A 25,282-nucleotide genomic window follows, 5' to 3' on the forward strand; every position below is an offset into this window, starting at 1 on the left:
GCACCATGTATAAGAAATAGTCCACAAGCAACTCCAGGCCTTGCATACAGGCAAGAGGCTGACAGCTCCTTTAAGCAATATACACCTATTACTTTTAATTACACATATAGAGAAGCAATTCACATATATCTGGGCTCCCATCTGGTACCAACTAAAGTGTACAGCAATAACATCTTGGATACTTTCTGGATCAAGTACACTAGTCAAATGCAGCTACCAGAATGAAAAAAATTAAACATTAAACATTTATAACAGCCTAGACTGGGAGAGTAAAAGTCATATTTAGATCTCAGACTAGATTTACTGCCAGGCAGTAAACTGTTGAATACATATAATTAAGCATACACAAAACAGTATTATGCTAACAAGACTTTAACAGCAGCAGTTAGGTAAAAGACTAAAACCATCTTTCACTGCTGCAAACTCTTCTATACTCCAAGGGTGAGAACCACTTACACTATATACAGTGCCATTCTATTAGTCAGAAAACATCAGCATTCCTGCAAACAAAGTGAAGAGCTGTGAGATAACTAAACAAGTTTTGAAAAATTTGTTAATCATGTTTCACACTTGAGCTAGTGCCCTCAAACTTAAAAAAATAAAGGAAGTAGTCACGTGCATTTCAAAAACAAAATCCAGTTTGGCTACTTCAGCTTAGATTTTTAGGCAAAAGAAAACAGCTTTTTTAAAATACCTTTTGTGTTTTTTAGAAAACAAATGGGAAATAAGAGAAGCTTTCCTTTAATGAACAGTAATGGACTGTGGCTGAAGATCTGCAAACCTTCAGCTACGACAGTGTTGAGAATGGAAGAAAATCATACAAAAGAAAAACTTCTAGCACACAGCAACAAAACTGATGATGACACAAGTGCCAAAAACAGTCTGGTTTGGTGCCCTTAGTGGACAAACACAGAGCTGCAGACATCTTGAGTAAAGAGTGGTTCAAAATGAATTTTCATCTTCCATAAAGACAAACCTTACCGTGAACTAGCTGCTCACAATACAGAAGAGTTCCGAATTTCCCAACAAAGAAGAGTCTTGAGACAAAAAGAAAGGGAGGAAAAAGTCATACCACCACCACATTCTTCCCACTCATCACCACAAATACTGGAGACAGAAGACCAATGTGTATTAAAACACAAGTGAAAAAACGTAACAAAAATAATACCAGGACTCCACAGCCTCTCCCCCCCACAATGGGACAGTCTCAGACAAGACAGCAGGGTTGCCAACATAAAGCAGTCTCTAATGGATCTATTAGGAAGCATGGTGCCAGAGTAAAGATGAAAATCAAGGCAACTAAATCATTGACTTGAACATCTCAAAATGCAGACAATATCAGGCGAATCCTTTATAAGAAATAATTACACTGAAAGTAATTTTGAAACGGCCACAGAACTTCATTTTGCCAGTATAAACGAGTACAATAGTTGGTCAGTGCCCTTTCTGGTACTTACAATTGTAACTTTTTATTCCAAGTCATTATAATTTTTTTAAAATTCTTTTTAAATTTTTTTTTTCAGATTGAAAAATATAGAGAACTAAACATAATTTCCTGGAATTTTGAAGCCATTAAAGACAAATGCTTCCACCACATCTGAAAGAAAAAAAAAAAGTTTCCCATCAAAAATTTGCTTTTACCCAGCAAATGACATAATATAATAGGACAGCTCTACAGAAAATTTTAATTCCAGACTGTTCTGAGCTACATGTAGCAATGAGAAGGTGCTTCAGACATGTCCTACTGCATGCTCGTAAGACTCCAACCTTAACAGTCCAGGGGCTCTACCAATTATTTCTCAATATTGGAAAGACACAATCATCACTGAGACAGATTCTGAGAACGAACCAGTGTCTCTTACCAGCACAAAGTCAATAAATCCTGGTCTTGAAAAAACAGCAAAAAAAACCTAAACAAGCCAACAAACCAAACAAAAAGAGAAGGAATAGTACCCCCTCTTCTGATAAAAATATTCAAAGCATTTCAAATTAAAAGCCATATATTGTTTGACTGCCAACTGCAGTGTTTTCTCGAACTACTTATTTTCCCAACAATTACCTTTCATAAACCCACACAGTCTCTCTCAGATAAAAATGTTATTAGTGTTTTCTTCTCTCTCTGCTCACAGTAATGTGTCCATATGATCAATGCCATTAAGAGTTCCCACGTCCTTACTCAGGAGCCTGTAAGATAAATTTCTAAAGAACTAGTGCAAAACCTAAACATTTGAGTCTTCCACCTGATCTTTTCTGTAGGTCGTGTCTCAATGTATTTCCTTCAGTATTTGTGCTTTCACAATATAACACTGCATTTTGGTAAGAATGTATAATTTTCTTGTGCCGTATGTATGGTTCAGTGCATGCACAGGCATACCTATGGCTTCACAACCATTACATTATCATTGTACCTCAGAACCGCAAGAAACAATCTATAAGGACACAAAATGCAAGTTATACGAACATAATTTATTCTCAAAGAAATGCCCACTGTTCCTCTTGTGATTTAAGTTTATTACACAAACAATTAGGGCAACCCCTCCTCTCTTCCTTACCCAGAAATAAGGACTCTGACTGACATGCAGTGGCAAATTAAAAAAGAAGTCTGCCAGCTGAAGCAAGCCTCAACCCTGCCAGCTGCCCCTTAGAACACAAGTTGTTGCCCCAATGACAGATGGCCATACAGCTCACGTGGCAATTCAAGAGCGGCTTCAGTTTTCAGCCTAGCATAATTAAGCCAGCCAACTGCAATTCCTATTTACCTTAATATACTGTCCCAAAAGATTAAAGCACCACCACAACCATATTTTCAGCCATTCGGTGATCCTCGCCTTGAACAAGGATCAGGTGGGAGCACACAACAAGCGACAACTGAGAGCAACAACTCCCACTTCAACCATCCAGTTTTTATCCTGGGACAAGCTGAGCACTAAAACAAGTCCAGAAAGAAGACAGGTATCGTACCAAGAGGGACTGGCCAGTTCCAAACTACACTACCAACCACAGGAACCCACGAGCATCACGTTCACTTCTGTGCTTTGCCACAGATGCGGTTCCATGACAAAGTTAAACCAATTTAAGAGCGTAATACTGCCAAAAAGTAGAGTATAGACCTTTTTCCACAAGCTCCCTCGCACAGTCACAGAATAGCTCGGGTTAGAAGGGACCTTTAAGGGTCATCTAGTCCAACCCCCCTGCAGCGAGCAAGGACATCTTTGACTCAATAAGGTTGCTTAAAGCCCTGTCCAACTTGACCTCTAATGTTTCCAGGGATGGGGCATCTACTACCTCTCTGGGCAACCTGTGCCAGTGTTTCACCACCCTCATTGTAAAAAATTTCCTCCTTACATCTATTCTAATCTATGGTCTTTTCGTTTAAAATCATTATCCCTTATCCTATCACAACAGGCCCTGCTAAACAGTTTGTCCCATCTTGCTTAGAAGCCACCTTTAAGTACTGGAAGGCTGCAACACGGTCTCCCCGCAGCCTTCTCTTCTCCAGGCTGAACAGCCCCAACTCTCTTGGTCTTTCCTCATAGGAGAGGTGCTCCAGCCCTCAGATCGTTTCTGCAGCCTCCTCTGGACCCACTCCAACAGGTCCATGTCTTTCCTGTGCTAAGGGCTCCAGAGCTGGACACAGGACTCCAGGTGGGGTCTCACCAGAGTGCAGTAGAGGGGCAGAGTCACCTCCCTCAACCCACTGGCCATGCTGCTTTTGATGCAGCCCAGGTGCACTGTCACTAAAGCCAACAAAAAGAATGAGCAAAGCACCACCAAGAAAATCCCTTTTGGTGTCCATCTGCAATTACACTGCTTAAATCAATGGTGAAACCGTGCCTACAGACCTCCCTGGTGACTTTAGGCAAGTTGCGTCATTTCTTTACACTTTGATTTCCCAGTGCTGAAGTCAGAACAATGGCACTTCACTACATCCCAGGTGCACACTACATCCTACAGCCTGCTGTAGGTGACCCTGCTTCGGCAGGAGGGTTGGACTAGATGACCCACAGAGGTCCCTTCCAACCCCTACTATTCTGTGATTCTGTGATTCCCCACATTTACTGCAACCCCAACACAAGACCTTCAGGCAGAAGGGAAGGATTAAAGTTGAGTGCATTGTTTAGTATTTTTTTTACACCAGTGAAAGCTCGACCAGTTCTTTCCCAAGTAAACTCCCAGCATATACAAAAATAAGGATTTCTGTGAAGAGCTCAGTAAGTCAGAAACCTTCTGGACTAGAAACTGCTTAGCCTCAGTCCGCATACTGCATGCATTACTGTTACTAGAAACACTGAAAGAGGAAATAAAGAACCACTGAATTACTTCTCTCCCTTAAAAGAAAAAAGTTAATATACACACATGCATATGAGTAATCTTAATGGGAGAAAGTCACTTAAATTAATTTAATCTCCTAAGACCACTAGGTCTGTTACAGAGTCTCTCAGTAACAGAAATTTTATCTTGGTGGGAAGACTTTGCCAGCTAGGTTTGGAGAAAGGGATACTTCAGAATTTTGTCTTCACATACACGAAATGTAACTGATGGCAGGGAGGTAGAGGCATACCTCAGGAGGAAATGTATCACTTACCTGTATTAATAAAAAAGGAACAGTTTACTCATGTTTTTTTTGCTAATCTACAAAACTAACACAAGCAGGTTTTATGGATACTAAGTTCTCAAATCTTGCTATTCTGATCTATACCTCTCTGCCCCTTTCTCAAACCATATTTTGATTTCACAAACTAGAGAAATTAATTTTAATTTTCTGTAACATATTTGGCCACTTTGTAGTACTACAGAATTTTGGGGAAAAGACAATACATATATACCTCCTAGGAATCTGACAAAGGAAAACTTAACCAGGCTCAAACAGCCCTGCCCCAGCCACCATAATGCACAAACAGTATTTATATTACTGAAAATATAACCTTTCTGCCAACAAGATCCTATATACAAATATTAAGAAAAATCATAGTGAATGTTTAACACATAGTATATACACATAACTTTAGTGACTATATTTGCATCAAAACATCAGAGAGATACTAAAACAGACCACTTCTTCAGTTTTTCTTACTATTTAAAACTTGCTCATTATTTAAGTGGCAATTATTTCCACCACTAAAGTGACAAAAACAGTTGAAAATGTCTGCCTTACCCAGCCATTACAGTACTACTTCAGCAGACTATCTGTTCACTAATAGCAGTAGTACAGAGGAATGCTGGAGGTCCACCCTTGCTGCTAAGGAAGAAACAACAGGATGGCACTGAAAATATATTTAGACTGAAAAATCACTCTGCCCAACTCACTAGGATTTCAGCATGTTCAGTGTCTCAGCTACTGTTCTTGATTTCACACAACTGTATAACATTTCTAAATCTTGTACACAAAAACATACATTCGCAGCTCAGAGTTCTTTGTGATCTTGGTCATTAAGGTGACTGAAATAAATGAAACAAACTATGCGGTCAGCCTGTTGGGATTTACCCAAGATGATAACGAATCTAATCTTACAGCATCAGTGGATGGCAGGTATTGCCTGGCAGGCCTTTCAAACAGAGAAGTTAAAAATCATCATTTTTCCATACACCACCTATTTTTTACTTTCACTGTACTAACCAGCATAAAAGCAACCTACAGCAAAGTGCACGCTCAAATCTTCAGTTTCTTGAAAAAGTTATCCAGCAAAACATGGGCTTAAAAATTCATGAAGTGAATGTGAAAACTGATCTTAAACTGGACCACCACATAATATCCATACTGAAAATTTCAAATACGATTTTGTTCATTTTCCATTCTTTTTTTCCCCACATTATCCACATTTTTACAAATAAGTTAACATTTCCTTTATACTCACGTTTTATTTTCAGTCAAATTACAGAAACTATAGCTATTAGCTATGCCAAAGCAAGAAGCCCCTAGAAGATAAAGTGCTTATTTCAACATTAGCATGACCAATCTATTTTCTTTTGAAATTACATACTAAGATTATTTGGTGTATAACTGAAAATCAGAATAATTTCACCTCTTCTTCTCTGGCATTCAAAAAAGAAACATAGGTTTAGATGAGACAGAGCTGTCAGAAAACATTATTTCCTGTTAACACTTCTAATGTTAACAAGCTCAGATGTTCAAACATTAGACAAAATGGGAAATCCAGCATCACATCGACATGTACTATGACAACTTTATCTTCAGATCAGAGCTTCATCAGACACCCACTGAACCTACTCAGGTATGCCTTTTTCACTTACTTAAACCTTTTAATTTAAGGCAAAATTTGACAGTGGCAAGCAGCCATACTGATACTGCCAAGCGTATCAGCAGATTATTGATCGCAAGTTGCTGAAGAAGAGTACAGGAACGTGGTCAGAGCTTGCAGGGATGCGACGAGGAAGGCCAAGGCCCACCTGGAATTGAAGCTGGCAAGGGATGTCAAAAACAACAAGAAGGGCTTCTTCAACTACATCAGCAGCAAAAGGAAGGCTAGGGACAATGTGGGGCCGCTGCTGAATGAGGCGGGTGTCCTGGTGACGGAGGATGCGGAGAAGGCAGAGCTAATGAATAACTTCTTTGCTTCAGTCTTCAGTGCTAAGACTGGCCCTCAGGAATCCCAGGCCCCGGAGGTAAGAGAGGAAGCCTACAAAGAGGACGACTTTCCCTTGGTCGAGGAGGACTGTGTCAGGGATCGCTTAAGCGATCTGGACGTACACAAATCCATGGGCCCCGATGGAATGCACCCACGAGTGCCGAGGGAGCTGGCGGATGTCATTGCTGAGCCACTCTCCATCATCTTTGAGAGGTCCTGCAGGACAGGAGAGGTGCCCGAGGACTGGAGAAAGGCCAATGTCACTCCAATCTTCAAAAAGGGCAAGAAGGAGGACCCAGGGAACTACAGGCCAGTCAGCCTCACCTCCATCCCAGGAAAGGTGATGGAGCAGCTTATCCTGGAGGCCATCATCAAGCAAGTGGAAGAAAAGAAGGTTATCAGGAGTAGTCAGCATGGATTCACCAAGGGGAAATCATGCCTGACCAATCTAATAGCTTTCTACGATGACATGACTGGCTGGGTAGATGAAGGGAGAGCCGTGGATGTTGTCTTCCTTGACTTCAGCAAGGCTTTCGACACAGTCTCCCATGATATCCTCCTAGGGAAGCTCAGGAACTGTGGGCTGGATGAGTGGTTGGTGGGGTGGATTGAGAACTGGCTGAATGGCAGAACTCAGAGGGTTGTCATCAGCGGTGCTGAGTCTAGTTGGAGGCTGGTAACTAGTGGTGTCCCTCAGGGGTCAGTACTGGGCCCAGTCTTGTCTAACTTCTTCATCAACGATCTGGGTGAAGAGTTAGAGTGTACCCTCAGCAAGTTTGCTGATGACACCAAACTGGGAGGAGTGGTAGATACACCAGAAGACTGTGCTGCCATTCAGCGTGACCTGGACAGGCTGGAAAGCTAGGCAGAGAGGAACCTGATGAGGTTCAACAAAGGCAAATGCAGGGTCCCGCACCTGGGGAGGAACAACCCCATGCATCAGTACAGGCTTGGGGTGGACCTGCGGGAGAGCAGCTCTGTGGAGAGGGACCTGGGTGTCCTGGTGGACAACAGGTTAACCATGAGCCAGCAGTGTGCCCTGGCTGCCAAGAAGGCCAATGGGATCCTGGGGTGCATCAAGAAGAGTGTGGCCAGCAGGTTGAGGGAGGTTTTCCTTCCCCTCTACACTGCCCTGGTGAGGCCTCATCTGGAGTACTGTGTCCAGTTCTGGGCTCCCCAGTTCAAGAAAGATGAAGAGCTACTGGAGAGAGTCCAGCGGAGGGCTACAAGGATGGTGAGGGGACTGGAACATCTCCCCTACGAGGAGAGGCTGAGGGAGCTGGGCTTGTTCAGCCTGAAGAAGAGAAGGCTGAGAGGGGACCTAATAAATGCTTATAAATATCTCAAGGGTGGGTGTCAGGAGGATGGGGCCAAGCTCTTTTCAGTGGTGCCCAGTGACAGGACAAGGGGCAACGGGCACAAACTGAGGCACAGGAAGTTCCGTCTGAACATGAGGAAGAACTTCTTCCCTCTGAGGGTGACGGAGCACTGGAACAGGCTGCCCAGGGAGGTTGTGGAGTCTCCTTCTCTGGAGATATTCAAGACCTGCCTGGACAAGGTCCTGTGCAGCCTGCTCTAGGTGACCCTGCTTCGGCAGGAGGGTTGGACTAGATGACCCACAGAGGTCCCTTCCAACCCCTACCATTCTGTGATTCCGTGATCAATGAGCAGCAGCTTCTAAGAAATTTGGCAAGATATGAAAGGTTCTAAACTTGTTATCAAAGGCCTCATGAAGTCATTCAGATATTACCCATTATCACAATCACACCCATTCTTCTTCTCATCACCCAGACAGCAACAGTAGCCCAAAGCATTTACCTCCTGCCTTCCCACTGGTCCTTAGCTAGCCAAACAACTGCACAACTTGTGTTGAAGGAGGTTCTCTCAACAACCTGAAGCATATGCCTTAGAGGCTCAATTACCATATAGCTCTGCAGAGAGTTAAAAATGGGGTCAGAGAGGAACCTCCAAACAAATCTGAATAAAGTGGTTCTTCTGTGATGGAAAGCCTACTACTCATTTTCATACACCGCAATCACTCTAGACCTTCTGTCTTGCAATTTCCAAGGTCATAAAGGATGGAGCTCAGCTATCTCCTGTCCCTATCCACGATCTTGACTTCCGCAGTTGCAGTCAAAACAAAGCAAGTGAATTTCCAGCAAGTGAAACAAACTCTGGTTTATTTTGAAGAACTGATCTTCAACGATTTAAAGAAGGCGAAGAGGCAGAACCTTTCTGCCATAAAAAAGATGGTAACAGATCTTATCATCATCAGAGAGAGGGGAAGTGTCACATTTTGCCAAAGACTAATACAACAAACATCTAAACAAACTTGCTGTCCTTCCTCCTTCAAGACAACAAAAACTTAAAGAAATGGGAAACACTGATGTGAATAGCTTAACAGTGACAGTTTAAACTGACGACCCAACAGCATTTGGGTCATCTTTCTGGTCTCTCACTTTCCTAATAGTCAGGAAAGGCTTATTTAGCCAAAAAGCATGCATTTTGTCCTCCGTTCTTAGAAAAAATGACTAAATTCGGAAGTTCTCCTATGGTGCTGCAGTATAAAGTTCTCCCTAAAGGCATGCTGATAGACTTTCACAACTATTTATTTCTCAGAGGACTAACGCAAGACTGCATCAAGGCTGATGTCTTATGACAACTTAATTCCAAGGGAAAAAAAAGAAGGAAAAAAAAAAAAAAAATCACTCTTTTCCACGCACAAGAAAATTGGGAACTGTAAATTTCACCCAATACCTCCTAAAAAACTCTCATTGGCCAAGTAAGAATGAAAAATGGGGAGAAAGCATAATTTTGTCATATACACATAGTATCAGTAGAGCAGTAATTAACTAACCAGATTCAACTGTGGGAGAAGAGGAAATGAGGTAGATTCGAGGGACAGTTCTGAGTTTCTCTTCGGGAGCCTCAGAAACTCAATAAGGCAGCAAGACAGGGTGGCAATATCTGACGGCTACTGAAAAGTATTTTTTCCATATGCATTTAAGTAGCATTTTAGATTTTTAATAATTATTGATGAACCAGACTGGATGGCTATGTATTTATTATTGCAAAATCAAATTTCAAATAAGAACTAAGCACTAAAGAGAAAATCACTTTACCTTTCATGTCATTTCAGATCAAATTCAAGTGCCATTTGTGGTCAATAGCAATCTTTCAGCTAGCCAGGATTTCAGTGGGCTTTGAATCGGAACATCCAAAACCATTACTGCAGTGTTAGAATGATTTCAGTTACCGAGCATCTTCTGAAAGAACTCAAAGTAAAACCTACTCCTTTAAAAACAAGAAAGACGTATATCAAGATACTGTAACATAAATGACTGACTTGTGGTGTTTAAAAATGCACTAATAAAGCTTTTGTAAGTTTTGCTAAAGAAAAACGTACCTGGTAATTATAACATCTGACTGATTTCCAGGGTAGCATCTTTGTAGTATTCATTCCTTCAGCAAGGCATGATCTCAAAACAGCAACAATACAGGAAGCTGTGGTGAAGACCTCATCTTACTGTTACATAGATACACCCAAACTAGCTTGAGGACAGAAACTGCATTATTGTTTTAGCCAAGGCACTCCAGCAGGTCTAACAATCCACGTGGAGAAGGGAGTGCCTTGAAAGAGTGTAATGAAAGAGGGTCAAGCTAACTCAAATTACCTTCCATTTGCCACAGGCTAAGAGCATACACATGAAGAACTACTGTGAATCAGATACCACAGATCAGCTGACATATGGTAACCTGTCATCCTACAATAACCTGTCCAAATACAAAGACGGCTTGAAATTCAGACTGGCTGTAGAAGCTACAACTCACCCCTATTCAGAAAGGAAGAGGCTAAACCCTCGAACCTTTGCTTCTGGATTTATAAACTGAAAACAAGCAACAGAAGAGAACGCCCAAATCAGAGCCCTTAAGGTAAACAGGCTGTTTCCAAGTACTGCAAACTGGGATTATCAAAGGAAACAGTTACTGTAACATGACCTATTCATGCTAACCAGTCCTTTGGTACAAAAGCATGCACACAGCATGATGACCATGAGACTGCAAATTCAGCTCTTCTGCTGGTCTGGACAGTGGTTATTCAAAACAAGTGTCATAATTCCAAGTTTGGTTGTTAATTTTGCCTTGGCAATTCACAGTAGGACAAAAACCAACCTTTTACTTCCCAACCTCATTCCCAGGAGTGCTCGCTTCTCTATGCTGTGTTTGGGAGCTAGGAACTAAAGAGTTCCCTGGAACATAAGGAGGACAATCCTTCCAGTGACCTACAGCTAGAATAACCCCCTCTTACTGTACTCTTACTGTTCACCCCAGCATCTTCCCAGACCAAGAGAAATATATGATACACAGTTTAGCTCATTTTTAGAATCAGTTTTCACTAACAATTGCAAAAACCATCATCAAACAAACAACCCTAATCCAAGCACCTGCCAAGCTCAATGAAGTCAAGCAGGACAGAAAACCTGAGCAAAAACTTTATATACTCTATCAACACTAGAATGGCACTCACATGGCAGAGCTGTACAGCTGAATCAGTTTTTTGGAACACAGAACCAGTTGCGCAAGATGACAAACACTACCATTATTTTGATATTGGAATACCAGTAACATCTGGTATGTATTGGAATGCTATCTCTATACACTTCTGCGTAATAAATTAAGCAGAATCAAAAAAACACAGGCACTTAACAGAAACAAACCTGGGAGCCTCAGCGACATTTCTAGGCAGGAACAACTACGGCACCCTGAGCTCCTAGAACAAAACAGTGCCGGAACGCTCACATTTAGGACATCAGGAGGGACCTGCCAAACCTGGCAACGGAGTAGAAACTGCAGGTTTCTGTTACAAACAGTAGGTTTCACTGTATGTATCATAGCATTTATCGTAGAACAGAGCCACAGCAACACTTCAGCAGCTCCCCTGAAATGGATAGGGCCATCATCAGTCACTGTGCAAGGCTCCAGCCTCACACAGCAGCTAACCTGATGTGACGGTTAGCTATGCGGACAAGGGGCTGCCCCACTTCCTTCCTCCCTCTCCCAGCTGCATATCTGATGACCACTTCTACACACTCAAACTCTGCAGTCAGTTCAAAGAGCAAAACCAGCAGATAACTATTGAGGGTGTTTTGGAGGCTTAGTTTCCGTGGTGATCTGGTTCAGCGAGCTACAAGTGCCGATGCAAGGCAGGGCATAAGAATATGGGGCTAGAAGTAGGAATAACGGGATGACCCCTTCCTCTAGCAGCCAGGCTCTAAAACTATTTCATTACCTTGTCAAAATGCAACTAAAAGAAGCATCTCCGAGGAGAGCATTAAAAAGTCCCTAAAACCCTGCTGAAAAAAATGTATGTTTTACGAGTGTTCACTTCTTGCTTGTTTGTGTCCTCCCAGCTTCTATGTATGGATGAACAATGACATTTTAAGAACAGACAGCAGTAGAACCAACAAAACTTAGTTATTGAGAAGAACCACAGTAACTGCTATCCAAGTTCTCTCTTAAGAAGTATTCCAGGTTCAGAGATTTTAATCACCTCAGAAGAAAAAAAAAACAAACACCCCACTAAATTTCCTAATAGTACAGTTTAAGTGATAGGAGATTCCTCTAGAGTCTTCTTTACCTTAGAATCTAGATCTAATCTTGCTCTCATCTTTTATAAGATTTTACCTCTTTTTTAAAAGTAGCAATATAATAGCAGAATTTTGACAGATGTTCTGTAATTTTACTGTATGTTTTAGTTTGCTTTCTTCCCCCCCATTTAATCAAGAACTGAAGGACTCAGACTAAAATCCTAAGCTACATTCAGATACTACAGTTTACTACAACAAATAATAATAAAAATCACCAAGTATGCTTCCCCTCCTGTGCAAGCGCTGAACAGAGGAACACTGCATAAGAAAGCAACAAACAGGAGTACTTAACAATCAGAAAACATGAGAGGATTAGGTAATGACAAAGTCACCTGAACAAACCTTTCATTTCCTCAATTCCTGTTGGTTCAGTCATGTTTTTTCTCTTCTTTGCTTTTATTGTCCACACATCACACAATTCTGATTTACTTTTCCTATACCATCTGTTATAATATACAAGACTAAAAATATTTAATCGCTGCAATTTAGAGATCTTGGAGAAGCACGCTAACCTCCTGTTCCTAACAAACCGAAGAGCTTACAGCTACAAGCTGTAAGAGGAAGTTTAAGAGCTGCCACAGGTGACCCGCGTTACAGCACACCTGGTGCACACTCCCTCCCTTCACCGAGTGCCCCAGCCTGGAGGGTGGGCCCAGCTCCTCATCCCTGCTGCAGCAGCAGCCCCCCCCAACTGCCGCCTGGCCTCCCCGATGACACACCGCTGTGCGTGTGCAGAGTAAGTGTGCTTACCGTGCTGGATACACACGCGTGCAGCACCCCCTCTGCGCAGGCACTGCACATTCAGCACTTGCTGGGCACGCCAGGTTTACCACGCCGGCGAGGAAACTGCCGATGTAAAGCAAGCTGCAAGCCCGATGTTCCCAGGCAGCTGCTGGGCTGACAAAGCATTGACAGTACTCCACTTCTATGCGTATATACTAAATCCTCCATATCCACTGCACATAATGTTTATCATATTTAATGCCGTGCACACCTGCATCTGTAAAAACCTGACACACATTGAACAGCTTTGGTCTACTCCATAACTGTGATTCTCCCAGGAAGCACCAGAGCAGGAGGGGGGGCACAGAGCATAACCTTCCCCCAAAGCAGAAAGGTATCAAACAGATCGATGTAGGAGACTTAATCACCTCTTTACTTAAACCATTTGGCTCAAAATTTTTGTAACACAGAAAATAAATTTTTAAATATTTTGCATTTCTGGTAAACTGTAACAGATGTTAATGACCTTAGCAATGACCAAAATACACCAAAACTATGGGCAGTAAACATTACTGTGTATACCAAGAACAAACGCACTTGACCTTGATCTCTCCAAATCAGGTAGAAAGCTTTAGCGTAAATTTAGGCACTTGCCCTACATGAGGGACAACAGAGATACCCAGACATTCCTCTGTACATGTAATGCAGAATGCGGCTGAGGAACAGAAGCTGTACTTGAGCTATCAAGTTTATAGATTCTAAACTTTTTATCTGTAAGGTAGACTTTGGAAACTTTTCATTGCAGAAACAAGGATTACACATTCATATGTAAATGTATCTTTTCCCAGCCTAGGACTTTCTTCTAAGGAATACAGAAAAACCCCAAAATAGACTTCTTTCCACCTGGAGCAACTCATGCCTGACTTTTTGCAGTAAGGGATGAGCCTACAAAAACTGAAACCAATTTAGTTATTTTGATGCAAGTCTGGGAATTTGCTTCAGACTAAGTGTCATTTAATTCAGTTACTGCTACAGCCCAGTGCACACACCAATATAAGCCTTATGGTGCATGTATTAAGAAAAAAAAAAGCAAACGTAATCATGCACATGCTTACACACATGTACTTGAAATAGGACCAAACAAAGACTCCTTAACTTTCCCAAGGTTATTTATCTCAACATTACAAAATTCAAGATGCGAGCAAGAAATCTACTGTAGCTTAGTTTCTACATGTTTGCGTCTTACACAGCCTAACCTACTCTTTCGCCCAGCATTTCCAGCCCTCACATCCCCTATACAGACAAATGACTAATTCAGTTACCTTGTGTGCTGACAGGCCAGCTGGTTGCTGCTTCTTGGCATGGATAGAGAAGGTAAGTAATATATGTCTTTCCCTCGTTGCTGTCTTCCTCTGCCCAGCCAATAATTTCCACAAAACTGAAGAACTTCACACCCCTTTCTCAGATCTTGTTGAAATGAGCTAACAAGTTCAGAAGCTGTACAGTGACAGACAGACAGACTGTATGGGTGTGTAAGTCTTGTCTTCATTGGAAAACAGATTGGGGGGAGAAGGGGAAGCAAACTTGCAAGGTTGGTTTACAGACTGCATGTATTAAATATGCCCCAACTCCAAGAGTATTGACCTAGCTTAACCCAGTCTAAATCGGAGCTGCCACAGTCACACCACACCCACAGGCATTCAGTGTTATCCCTTCCCTTGTACCCGCACTTGTGCCAAAAATCAACCTGGGAGGGGAAGTAGTTACTGTTTGGCGCCGGCAGCTCCAGAGTCAGCTCACTGCCTTGTCACGTGGCCACTGCTACGTAAAAGGAACGCGCAGGATTGTGGCAGACGCAGCTGCCATGGTGTTGCACATTTGGTACTTAACAGTATACAGGAACCAATCCTAAAAGCACTCAATACCGGACATAAAGCTCAGAACCTCATTAGTACCATAATCAGTAATGTGCTGATGTTATGAAGAAGCATGTATGCACTAATGTAGTTATGCTTTTGAGAAATGAAACAAGAAAAAAGATTCCTATGAGGTAGCTCTGAGGTTGACAGTTTTAGCTGCACTCTGGACAAGATTTGTTTTTTTAAATAAGCATCTAACCTCGCCCTCTTCTTAAAAGTGTAGCCAAACCTATACCCTCAAGGAAAAAAAAAAAATAGTACTATAAGCAAACACAGGAATATTTAAACACAGACATCACCCAGTCCAGATTTCCTTTTGGGTAGACCATTGTCCTAAACAAAATGAAAGGACCCATCTATTCGGTATCCTTCATGCAGAATTCCAAAACCACAGAATAAACCACTGGCAACCCCACTGGTGACGGGGGAGAGATCAGGAGGGAGAAGGTAAAACAGAAGTAGCACAGTGTAGCCAGAGTGGCTAATTTAGATGGAAGGAGGTGCGAACAGGAGAACATAAGGCAAAACATCTTGGGAAGTATATCCTGATGACATCTTATCTTGGCTATACACAGTAAGTTTGGGGGAGAAAAATTTTTTGTCTGCAATCATTGATGATGTCCCTTCCCCACTTATCAGAATACAGGTATACAATCATTGTCTATCAATGTATAATAAAGATGACATGATTATGCATTCAGTAGATCTATTCATATCACATATATAAAAACACTACCATAAGAATCACTTCACAGAATAAAACACACCTCTGCATGATTTTTAAACCCTTACAAGGAACTTTTGATGGAGGATTTCTATAAAACAATTTTTTTCCTAGTAATCTATTTATTAATAACAGGAGTCATAACTTGATTTTTACCCAGTGGTGAAAATGTAACAGCTGTTACACCGCTGCAAAACTGTGTCTACTTATTCAGCATTAAATAATAAATAAAGCTGAAGACCTAGTACACGTTTTACTAAGCAATCTACTTTAATGATATGAAACAACATGAAGTTCCAAAGATTAACTATGTGCTACATTATCAGCTCTGTTCCATGATACTTGCACTTATAAGTACTGTGCTGCAATAAGGAGGAAATTAGTAACAACACAGAATAATTTTCATTTAATCACAGCTGCACTCACATTATCTAGCAACAATTTTTTTTAAACAAATTTAAAACTGAGTTTAATAGAAATCCTTTCCTAATAACTTACACTGCTTCTTTTGTACAGCCTTTTTTTTAAGATGACCTACACTGCTTGGGAGTAAAGGTGAAAAAAGTCAGCACTGACTTGTGTGGTATAGTCTAACACTAGTATATTGGCTTATAATTTAGTAGCATTATTCATCATCCTTTACAGTAACAGCCCTGCACAAAGCGATCAAAGTCACAGTAAAATTGGCATTAGCTTCCACAGACAGTGGATCAGACCTTGCAAGTTCTGAGATAGGAACAGGCACTGCACTAGAAACACCCCAAATGTAGACACTGCACCCATAACAAAAGACCCTAATGCTGTCGATGCATTTTTGGGCAAGTCAGACCTTAGCACAACTGACCTTCAAAAATGCAAGGAAAAGGCTAGCAGTGCTCCATACGGAACAGCAATTTCAGCAAACTGTGGAACTTGATTTTGTTACAATTTTATCACCACTGAGTGGTAAACAGCAATGAACAATGTGTAAAAAAAAAAAAGTGAACCTAGAGTTCCACAAAATGTCTGAGTAATACAAATAAATTGCAGCCTCCTATTTAAGCAGGAAAAGTTTGTATCTGTATCTTTAGAAAATTAATAACGTACAAACAGTTTGAGACAGGCAGTCCAATGTAAAACTGAATAATCACAGCATTTAATCCGTAAACACACCTTTCCAAACGCCTTTTAGAAGCTGCATTTTCACCCATTTAACAGAAAAAGTAAACTGTGGGGTTGAAAAAATTCTATATTCTGCATATGGAACATCGATGATGCAAATCCTCAGTGCATGTCATTGAGAGGAGGAAGTTCTTTTTGATGTTTGTTGGGGTTTTTTTTAAATGTCAGTACACCAGAGAAGTAATTTTAATTATATAATTACTGAAGATTTTGGAAGGTTTACACAAGACCCATAATTGGGCATAAGACATCACATCCTCTGGTTACATACACAGCAATCTGGTCTGGGTAACATTCTTTGCTCTGACCAATGTGTGCAAGGGGGGGCGGGGGAAGGAAGGGGAGGCAGGGGAGGGGGGAGGAATGGAGAATTAAAAAATACTTCCTCAGATTAAATTTTCTTTACTTCATTTGCTTAAAATGTTTTGATTGCATAAAACGCACTGAAGTATTTATCACGATGCATCTCCGTAGTTAAAACACCTCGTTCTCGATGTGATATCCTAGATACTCAAACAAAAGACATTCAGATGACAATGAAGGCTTTTTTTTTTATTTTAAAAAGACATTTGTACATCTAAAACCGCACGACAGATCAGTCTCCTTTATCATGCCAGAGTTGTGACAGCCAGCGCATAAAAAATTAAAATCCAATCCACCAGATAAGACATGCAAAATGTCTCCTCCAATCCCACCCCCATCTCGCCTTCATAAAAAAAAAAAAAAAAAAGACAGGCCAACCCTGCACACACACGGAGCACACGCACACTCGCACCCCCAGGAGCCATCACTGGGGCGACAGCGCTAGGGCTGAGGGACCACCCCGCCACCCCCCACCCCCAGCACCAGCGACCCCGCTCCGGGATCCCTCAGGGGAGGAATCCCACCTCGCCGCTTCCCGTCCCCTCAGACAATGGTGCTTTCCCCCAAGAGCTCCGAATTGTCAACGCTTTCAGGGTAGGCCCGGCCCCACCGGCGCGGGGGTCCCGCCGGGCAGCGCCGAGGCGCGGGGGGCCGCGGCCCCCGGTTCCGTTCCGTTCCGCTCCGCCCGGCTCGGGGCCGCGGGCGGGGAGCGGGGAGGCGGTTTGCCTGAGGTAAATAAATGGCCGACCGGCCGCGGCCCGCGCCCCCCCGCCGGGCGCTGTAACCCAAGCCCGGGCGCCGAACTGCGCAGCAAACATTGCGCGGCGCGGCGGGCCGCCCAGCCTCCGCCAGAGCCGGGCCGCCGCCCCCGGACACCATTTCGCCGGCGGCGGCGGGGAAGGCGCCCCGGCACCGGCGCCCACCCCCCACCCCCCCCTCCGCCTGCCTGGGGCCCAGCCCGCCGCTCCCCGCGGGGAGGCACCGGCTCCCCCGGGCGAAGGCGGCTCGCCTTCCCGCAGCCCCTGGAGACGGGGCGGGGGGATCGGGGGGGGGGGGGGGGGGGATTCACCGCGTTCCGTCCCCAAGGGCCGGCGGCGATCGGCTTCCCCCCCGCCCCCGGCGGGCGTGGGAGCGCGGCCGGGGAAGGGGCCGAGCCCCCGCCTCCCCCCCCGCTCGGCGGCAGGGCCCGGCGGCCCCGAGTCGGGGCAGAGCCCAAGCCAAACAAAGCGCGGCCTGAGCGGGAGCCAAGGGTGAAGCAGCCTGGGCTTTTCCTGCCGGTTCCCGGCCGGGCGCGGCGGGGCCCAGCGCGGCCGGCGAACCCCGGGCAGGGAGGCCCCCGCTCGGCGCCCGACTTACCCCGATCCCCGGCGGCGGCGGCGTTGTTCCTCTCCTGCTGTTGCTGCACCGGGCGCGGCCTGGACACTCGCCTGGGTCTCCTGTTGGCGGCTCGGACCGAGTTCATTTGCCGACTCGTGTGGGTGGCGGGAGGGGAGGGGGGGAATCCTCCGGCAACCGGTGCCTCGTCGGGGCGGGGGGGAAGGAGGGAGCCCCGGGGCGGCCGCCTCGCAGCAGCAGCAGCGGGCAGCAGGGAAGGAGGGGGGGGGGGGGGGGTGTCTCCAGGCGCGGGTCCCGCCGCCGCCGCTGCCTCCTCCTCCTCACCGGCTCGCTCGGAGGCAGAGGAGCCGCCGGCCGCTGGCTCTCCCGAGCACTGGCTGCGGGGGACGTTGGCGCCGCGGCCCCCCTCCCGGCCCCCCCCCGAAAATCCCTCTCTTAAAGGAGCCCCGCAGTCCTGCCCGTCTCAAGCCCGTCGCTGCTCCGTGGCAGGAGGAGCCATTGACACTGCCAGAGACGCACACTTGCGAGGAGGCAAGCGCTGGTGTCCGCGCTCCGCCAATCGGCGCCTCCCACACAGCCGGCCGGCGGCGGCGCGGCCAATCCCCGCGCCGCTTCTATGGGGCGCGGGGTGGGGAGGGGCGGGCGGGCGAGCGGCGCGGGGTGGGGTGGCGGAGCAGGATATAAGGGTCGGGGCGGCGCGGGTGGGGGCTGGTGGGCGCGAGGGGCGGAGCGAGGGGCGATGGTGGGGCCCGAGGCCTAGGCCCGGCAGTGGCGGGCGACGTGAGGAGGGAGCGCGGGGCCTGGGCCTGGTAGGGCCGGGCTGGTGGTGGGAGCGGGCGCCGCGAGAGCAGCCCAGGTGCCCGTCACCGGTCGGCTCGCAGCACGGGTGCCGCCGGGACCTGTGCGGAGCCGACCCGCGGGCAGCCAGCAGGAGAGGCGGCGTGGAGGGGCCCGAGCACCTGCGGCTCTCTGCCGAGACTGTGTGTGACGAGGGACGGAGGGAGGGAGGCGGCGGCGGCGGCTGCCGCCGGCGCCGAAAGCGCCGCGTTGTGCGTGCTGTGGGCCTTGGTAGCCCTGCCTGGGCCGTGGGCTTCGCCGTGGAGCGGCTCGGGCAGGGGATGCCGGCCTGTCTCGGTTTCCAGGTCCTGGCTGCTGATTGCCTGACTGGCTGTCAGCAGCTCTTTCACTCGGGGAATGTTTCTCTACCTTGGTCAGTGTGCACGCTTGCATTTTCATTACCTTTTGCTGGTACAACAATATGCTGTTTACCTTAGGCTAGCAGTTTAGACGGTGTATGAGGCTTCTCCTGCTGTATTGTACTTGTCATGCTCAGCTGGGGGCCTGAGAGCAGAAAAAGAAATTACTGGAGTTGTACTTTTTTTTTTTTCCTTTTCAGAAATCACTTAATAAAACAGATGGCAAAATCCAAGCAGTAAGGAAGATGTCTTCCATTTGCAGGGTTGCACAGGAGTCTGCTTCTAATGCTGCAAAGGTGGGTTTGTGTGTAGTCCTACTTAAACCAAGCACTTGGAGTCTGCAGAACCAGGGCCTGCACCTGAAAAGCAAAAGTGTGTTATCTGGTATAAAACATAAAGAAATGGTTGTAATTAAAAACACATTAAACAGGAGGTTGTTGAGAGCTGACAAATGAAGGTATGAGCTTTAAAAACACTTGTGCTTCTAAAGTAAATGACAGTGAAATTGTACTTTTAAGGTCACATCAGACTAGAAATATATGTATGAGAATCTTACAGTAGCTGTTAAGGAGTATTTCTTAGACTTAGCATTTTGTTCCCTTGAGAAACGACTGGAGAAACAGTGGAGGATGGTTTTCCATGCCTGAGAAAAGTAATTCTTACCACCTTCTCTGATAGTAGGAGAAGTAATAAAGTTAAGCTCTTGTGAAAAGAACTTCATAGGGAAAGAAAATATGTCAGTCTGAGGCCACTTTCTGTCATAACAATTACTTGGCTAGTGTACTAAACATTGCACAGAGCTACACAATTACATGTATGTATCATAAAAATATTTTTTCTTCTGATAGCAGCATTGTGAAACTCTTGCTTTAACTCTTTAATGGGATGAATGACCATACCCAAGAACTGTGCTGAACTTCTTGTGCCAGGATTAAGGATTGTCACATCACTGAAAACCTACAATCTTTGAAATACAGTATTTTAATAGTTTAACTGCAGTTCTGCTCAGCTGTTGTAGTTGTGCTGACTTCCCTGAGAATCTAGCAAATGAGTTCTAGGCGTTGCAAGGTTGTCTGAAATTGCTCAATATCGGTATACTCTAAGCTTTTAGTGCTCTAAATCTTTGAAAACCTGTTCAAGGGTCAAGATGGATGGCAAGCTTATTTTTACCTAAAGCATGTAAGAACATAAAGCTTCTGATATTAGGATAAAACTTTATTGAGAACTTAGAGCAGGATTTAGACTTTCTTAAGAAGTCTTGAACTAGTTTGAAACCAAATGATCCATTGGCTTAAAACCCACTTTTTGTAGTTAGCTCCTTAACTGATGTTAGGGACGTGATGGTGGGAGTCTGGCCAAACTTACTGTAAATGGGGAAAATGTGAGTCTATGTGTAAGCAGGTCTAATATGCAGTCTCATGGGCTTAGCCAAAATGCATTGAGGGCAATCTGTAGAAGGTTATGCAGGAGTTTGTGAAAAATGCTCTGAGATGATATGATGAGAGCCTTATATGTTGAGTAAGACAAATTTGATGAAATTACTAACTAAACTGCTGGTGCAAAAAAAGTGAAACCTGTAAGCATTCATTGGTAGCTTACAAGGCATGGAGTACAGAAATAGTTACGGTGCTCTTGTATAATATTCTTGGCTGCACTTTAGAAGGCCAGACATTAGAAAGCCTGAAAATTGATCAAAACCATTTTGACTAGAACTGTATCTCTTCTCATAACAAAAATAATTCTGTGTCATTTGTGATGACTGGGACTTGATCATCATAATTTCAGTTTTGTAAGTCCGTCTTGAAAATATGCTTAGCCATCCCATTTCTCCATTGCTGCAATATAGCCTTGGAGAGGAAAAACACTGTTCTGTGATGAAAACGATGCTGCAAGTCCAAACTAATATTGAGGCTTCGTTATATTGACCACTGTGGAGATGCTTTAAGCCATCCTGTATGATGTGCTGATAAACTATTCCTGAATGTGGATGCGATTTATAATGGGAAGATAATTTTGCCTTTGTCAAGACAGCTTTTTCTTTATTTAAATTGGGAAGAGAGGGAATGGAAAGTGGAACTAAACTATACTGTGATTTTTTTGCATAATTGTCTACAATATAAATGCTTGTTAGACTGGTTATGTTGGCCACCAATCACCTTTTGGTGACCTGTGAACAGCTTCCCATTATGAATGCAGAGGTGTAAGACCTGTGTGAAGAGTTTACTTGGAGCATTTATAGCATAAGCAATTTAGACAGAATTGTCAAGTGCTAGCTCATCATATGAGACTATCTTCTAAGCTGCACTGAATTTCACTTGTGTATGTATTTATAAGTTAATGATATCTGGTTCTCTGTATGTACATGAAGAGTTGGCTGCTGCTTTGAAGAGATCACCTCCATGCATGGAGGAAGAGATGCCACAGAATGGTTAGTGATAATAACAGTAACTTGTTAATTATGTGTTAACATAGAATAGCTAGACCTTTTTAGTTAATGAGACAGCTTCATAGAGAGAAGTAGTGCAGGTTGTAGTGAAGGAGACACTGATATAGGGCTGCCTACTTGTTTGTGGGGGTGATGTGCAGAGACAGAAGAGCGACTTTGATTCAGCTGATTTGCTCTAAAGTGAAGGTAACAGAACAACTTGGAAGGTCTGATCAAGGTAACGGACCAGTTAAGTATTCCTTTTCTAGAAGCTCAGTAGAGGGTAGATGAGAGACTAGAGATGGTGGGGCTGCAGAATAAGCAGGCTTGGGAAATGGGTGTGGGGCAGTACGAGCTGTTAAGTCAGCAAGGATGCTTCAGGCCAGGGTGATCTGCGGGAATCACTGCTATTTTATTCCCTTTAATGTACATATCCACTAGCAACCTGAAAAGCCTTGCTTCAGAGACTGTTAGGAATGCTTTGAATGTGGGACAGGTTCATGTAAGTTGTTACGATCCTTACTTCCCCTGAGGATGTGAGTATTTCTTTAACAGTTGATCAAAACAAGTCTAGGATAATAGATTTCAGTACATGGTGATCTGTGGATTACTTCTGAGGGGTTCGCAAAAGATAAGTAAAAACAGGCTTCAACTTAATATATGACAGCCTAAAGCTGTATTTAAAATTTGTTTGGAAACTGCAAATTGAAAAGAAAACCACCCCACTGAATCACTGGCTTGCAATTAAGTGGAAAATACACAGTATTCTCACTAGCTTTTGCTTGCTAATATTTGTGAGACAACAAGAAATATTTTGAATGCTGTTGTGATTTGTTAGACAAAGCCCACCACAAAGCATTTAGCTACAGCTCATGATATGAACAAGAAATACAAGTAGTCAGTTTTTATTGTGCTTTTTAATCAGTTCAAATAGCTTTGCAAAGGAGCCACATGCCTGTAGGTCTCCTTACAGATGAAGGTGAAGCAAAAAGGGCTGAAATGACTTGCTCAGGAGCATTTACAGGCTATTATCGGGGCCAGGAATAGAACCCAGGGTACTGGAGTCGTTATCTAAGGCTTTCTCCACAGTGTCACATTACCGCTTTCAGAAGCGTAAGACTTTTGCTTGTTATTTTGAACCTTCTCATAAGCTGTTAATGTATCCATGGACTGAAAATACTGCATTGAAGATTTGGGACTGACCTGGCGTGGACTACTGACTTTAAATTCTTTGAGCCTAGAGGGTAGTTTCTTACAAGCTTGGAAGAAGTGAGCCTTTCAGAAATAGTGATATGTAGAACTGGTTGAACCTGATTACTCGCCACCTCAAAAATACTGATGCCATTTTGTTGTGATTTCTCTGACCCTCAGTTTCTTAGTTGTGTTTTACATCCCATCTAATGCAGCTAAATCTCCCCCACTCTTACAGAAAGAGACTCTTAAATCTCCCCTCCATTTACCTGAAATCCATGTCTCCTGGAATCCAGCTTGATGTTAGCTGACCTTAGTGGGTTGCCTTCTGGGTGAATGTCTGTGACTGAGATGTTCTCTGTTGTTGTACCAGCCTGCTTTCTGCAGGAAGAATGAAGACGTTGGGGCTGGGAAGTGTGTGTTGTTTCCTATAAACTCCCATGACTTTTGCAATATCTTTAACATGTTTGTTAATCTTGATTCTGCCTTACCAAAAGCTCTCTGGAAGCTTGAATGGTACTTCAGTTCTCATTAATTTTTTTTAATAAAAGTAATTGCTGAAAGTCTTGGAGAGATGGTGTCTGAGTTTTAAAGCATGGTCAGCTGTCCTGGTAGAAATACCATAACCAGGTGGATATATACACATCATCCACCTTCTGGATTTTTTGGGAGTGTTTTCAGGGGAGGGAGGGGGGTATGAAGCTCTTTATATCTTTTCATCTGAGGGATGTCAGCTGATGGGGAAAAGCATCCAGTTTTAGTTTTGTATTGTTGGGCTGCCACCGCAGGTCTCTGCGTGCTGGCCTCTGACTGACCCATTGGCCTTTGAGAGTCAGAAGCAGGCTTGCAGTGGGACTTGGTACCATGCTCGCTTGTACAGTTTCATGTGCTGTATATGGGGGCATGGGGGAAATGGGCTCAATAGCTACCTTTGTGTCGATGAAAAAGAAAATGAGAAAATGGTTATGTTCAGTCCCAGTTATAAATCAGCAGTGTAAGAGGTCTAGAGCTCTGAGTGAAAGGAGCAACAGCTTATACTAGAGATGAAGGCTGAATGACAATTTTAAGGTAGCATTGGGGCAGAGATGTCACTGTGCAGACCTACCTACAGTCAGTGACAGGAATTTATGTTGAGGAGGTGGAGTGGATATCATCTGTTGCACGTGAAGGTGGAACTATCCCAAGCATTCAGTCTGCACTTTCAGCCTTCATTTCCTGGTGGCACCCACTGCCTTCCACTGAAGTGGAAGCTTAGTCCTCTGGATTGTGCTGAATTTAGATGTTTCAGATAGTCTGAACTGATACAAAGCTTCTGTGCTAGAAGTAATTAAAATACATTGGGTATAAATCACACAGTTTTACAGGTGACCTGTCAAAATAGCAAGATTCTCCTGAATGATCTGTCTAGACACTTAATATAATGCTGAGATAGATAATACTTTGACTCAGTGGTCGTTCATTCCACATTTGCTTCTCACTACTTACTTTTCAAACGTGTACAGAGATAAAAAAAAATGGGCTACGTTTTATATTTGTAGTTCCTCTCAAGTTGTGGCTCACATTTAAGAAATTTGCTTAGCTCTTGCTGTTAGTTTCAAGTTTCAAATTTATCTTGGACTCAGTTTTTATTTCTTGGAGTCTGCTTTTGGTTTGCTCATTGCATCAGCAGTGCATCCATAAGACAAGTTCTGTTTTTAGAGCTGAGGTTTCCTGCCCCCCAGTATGGCAGGTATGTCTGTTGTTTACATTGCTTTGGAGAGGATACAGCCTGAACAAATCTTTCAATGTGATGAATTGTCAGGCCACAAACAAGAAATCTTACAAGAAGAACCTCCAATACCACCAACTGGAAAAACCCATCCTTTGATACCAGGAGGCTGGAGTTGTATGAGAGCCTGACTCCAGATTTAGACCTACGAAAGAAAAAAATGGCTTCTTCAGGGAAGTTTTTGCTGGTTTGGAGGATAATTCTCCCAAAATAACCCTATCAGTAGGATTCTGAGCTCCGCA

The 25,282-nt window shown here is 43.9% G+C and overlaps 1 protein-coding gene across 2 annotated transcripts in view; it reads right to left on the reverse strand.

Annotated features, from left to right (window-relative positions):
* FBXO11 (F-box protein 11) overlaps positions 1-18,952 on the reverse strand; it is a 79,734-nt gene extending 60,782 nt beyond the window's left edge. For both annotated transcript variants that reach the window (XM_075413153.1, XM_075413152.1), the window contains exon 1: positions 18,482-18,952. In XM_075413153.1, the coding sequence (XP_075269268.1) occupies positions 18,482-18,587 (106 nt within the window). In that variant the 5' untranslated portion in view covers positions 18,588-18,952. The remainder of the gene's footprint in view (positions 1-18,481) is intronic.
* Between the last annotated feature and the right edge of the window lie 6,330 nt (positions 18,953-25,282).

The sequence above is a fragment of the Opisthocomus hoazin genome, chromosome 2 (genome assembly GCF_030867145.1).
Source record: "Opisthocomus hoazin isolate bOpiHoa1 chromosome 2, bOpiHoa1.hap1, whole genome shotgun sequence".
NCBI classification, from domain to species: Eukaryota; Metazoa; Chordata; class Aves; order Opisthocomiformes; family Opisthocomidae; genus Opisthocomus; species Opisthocomus hoazin.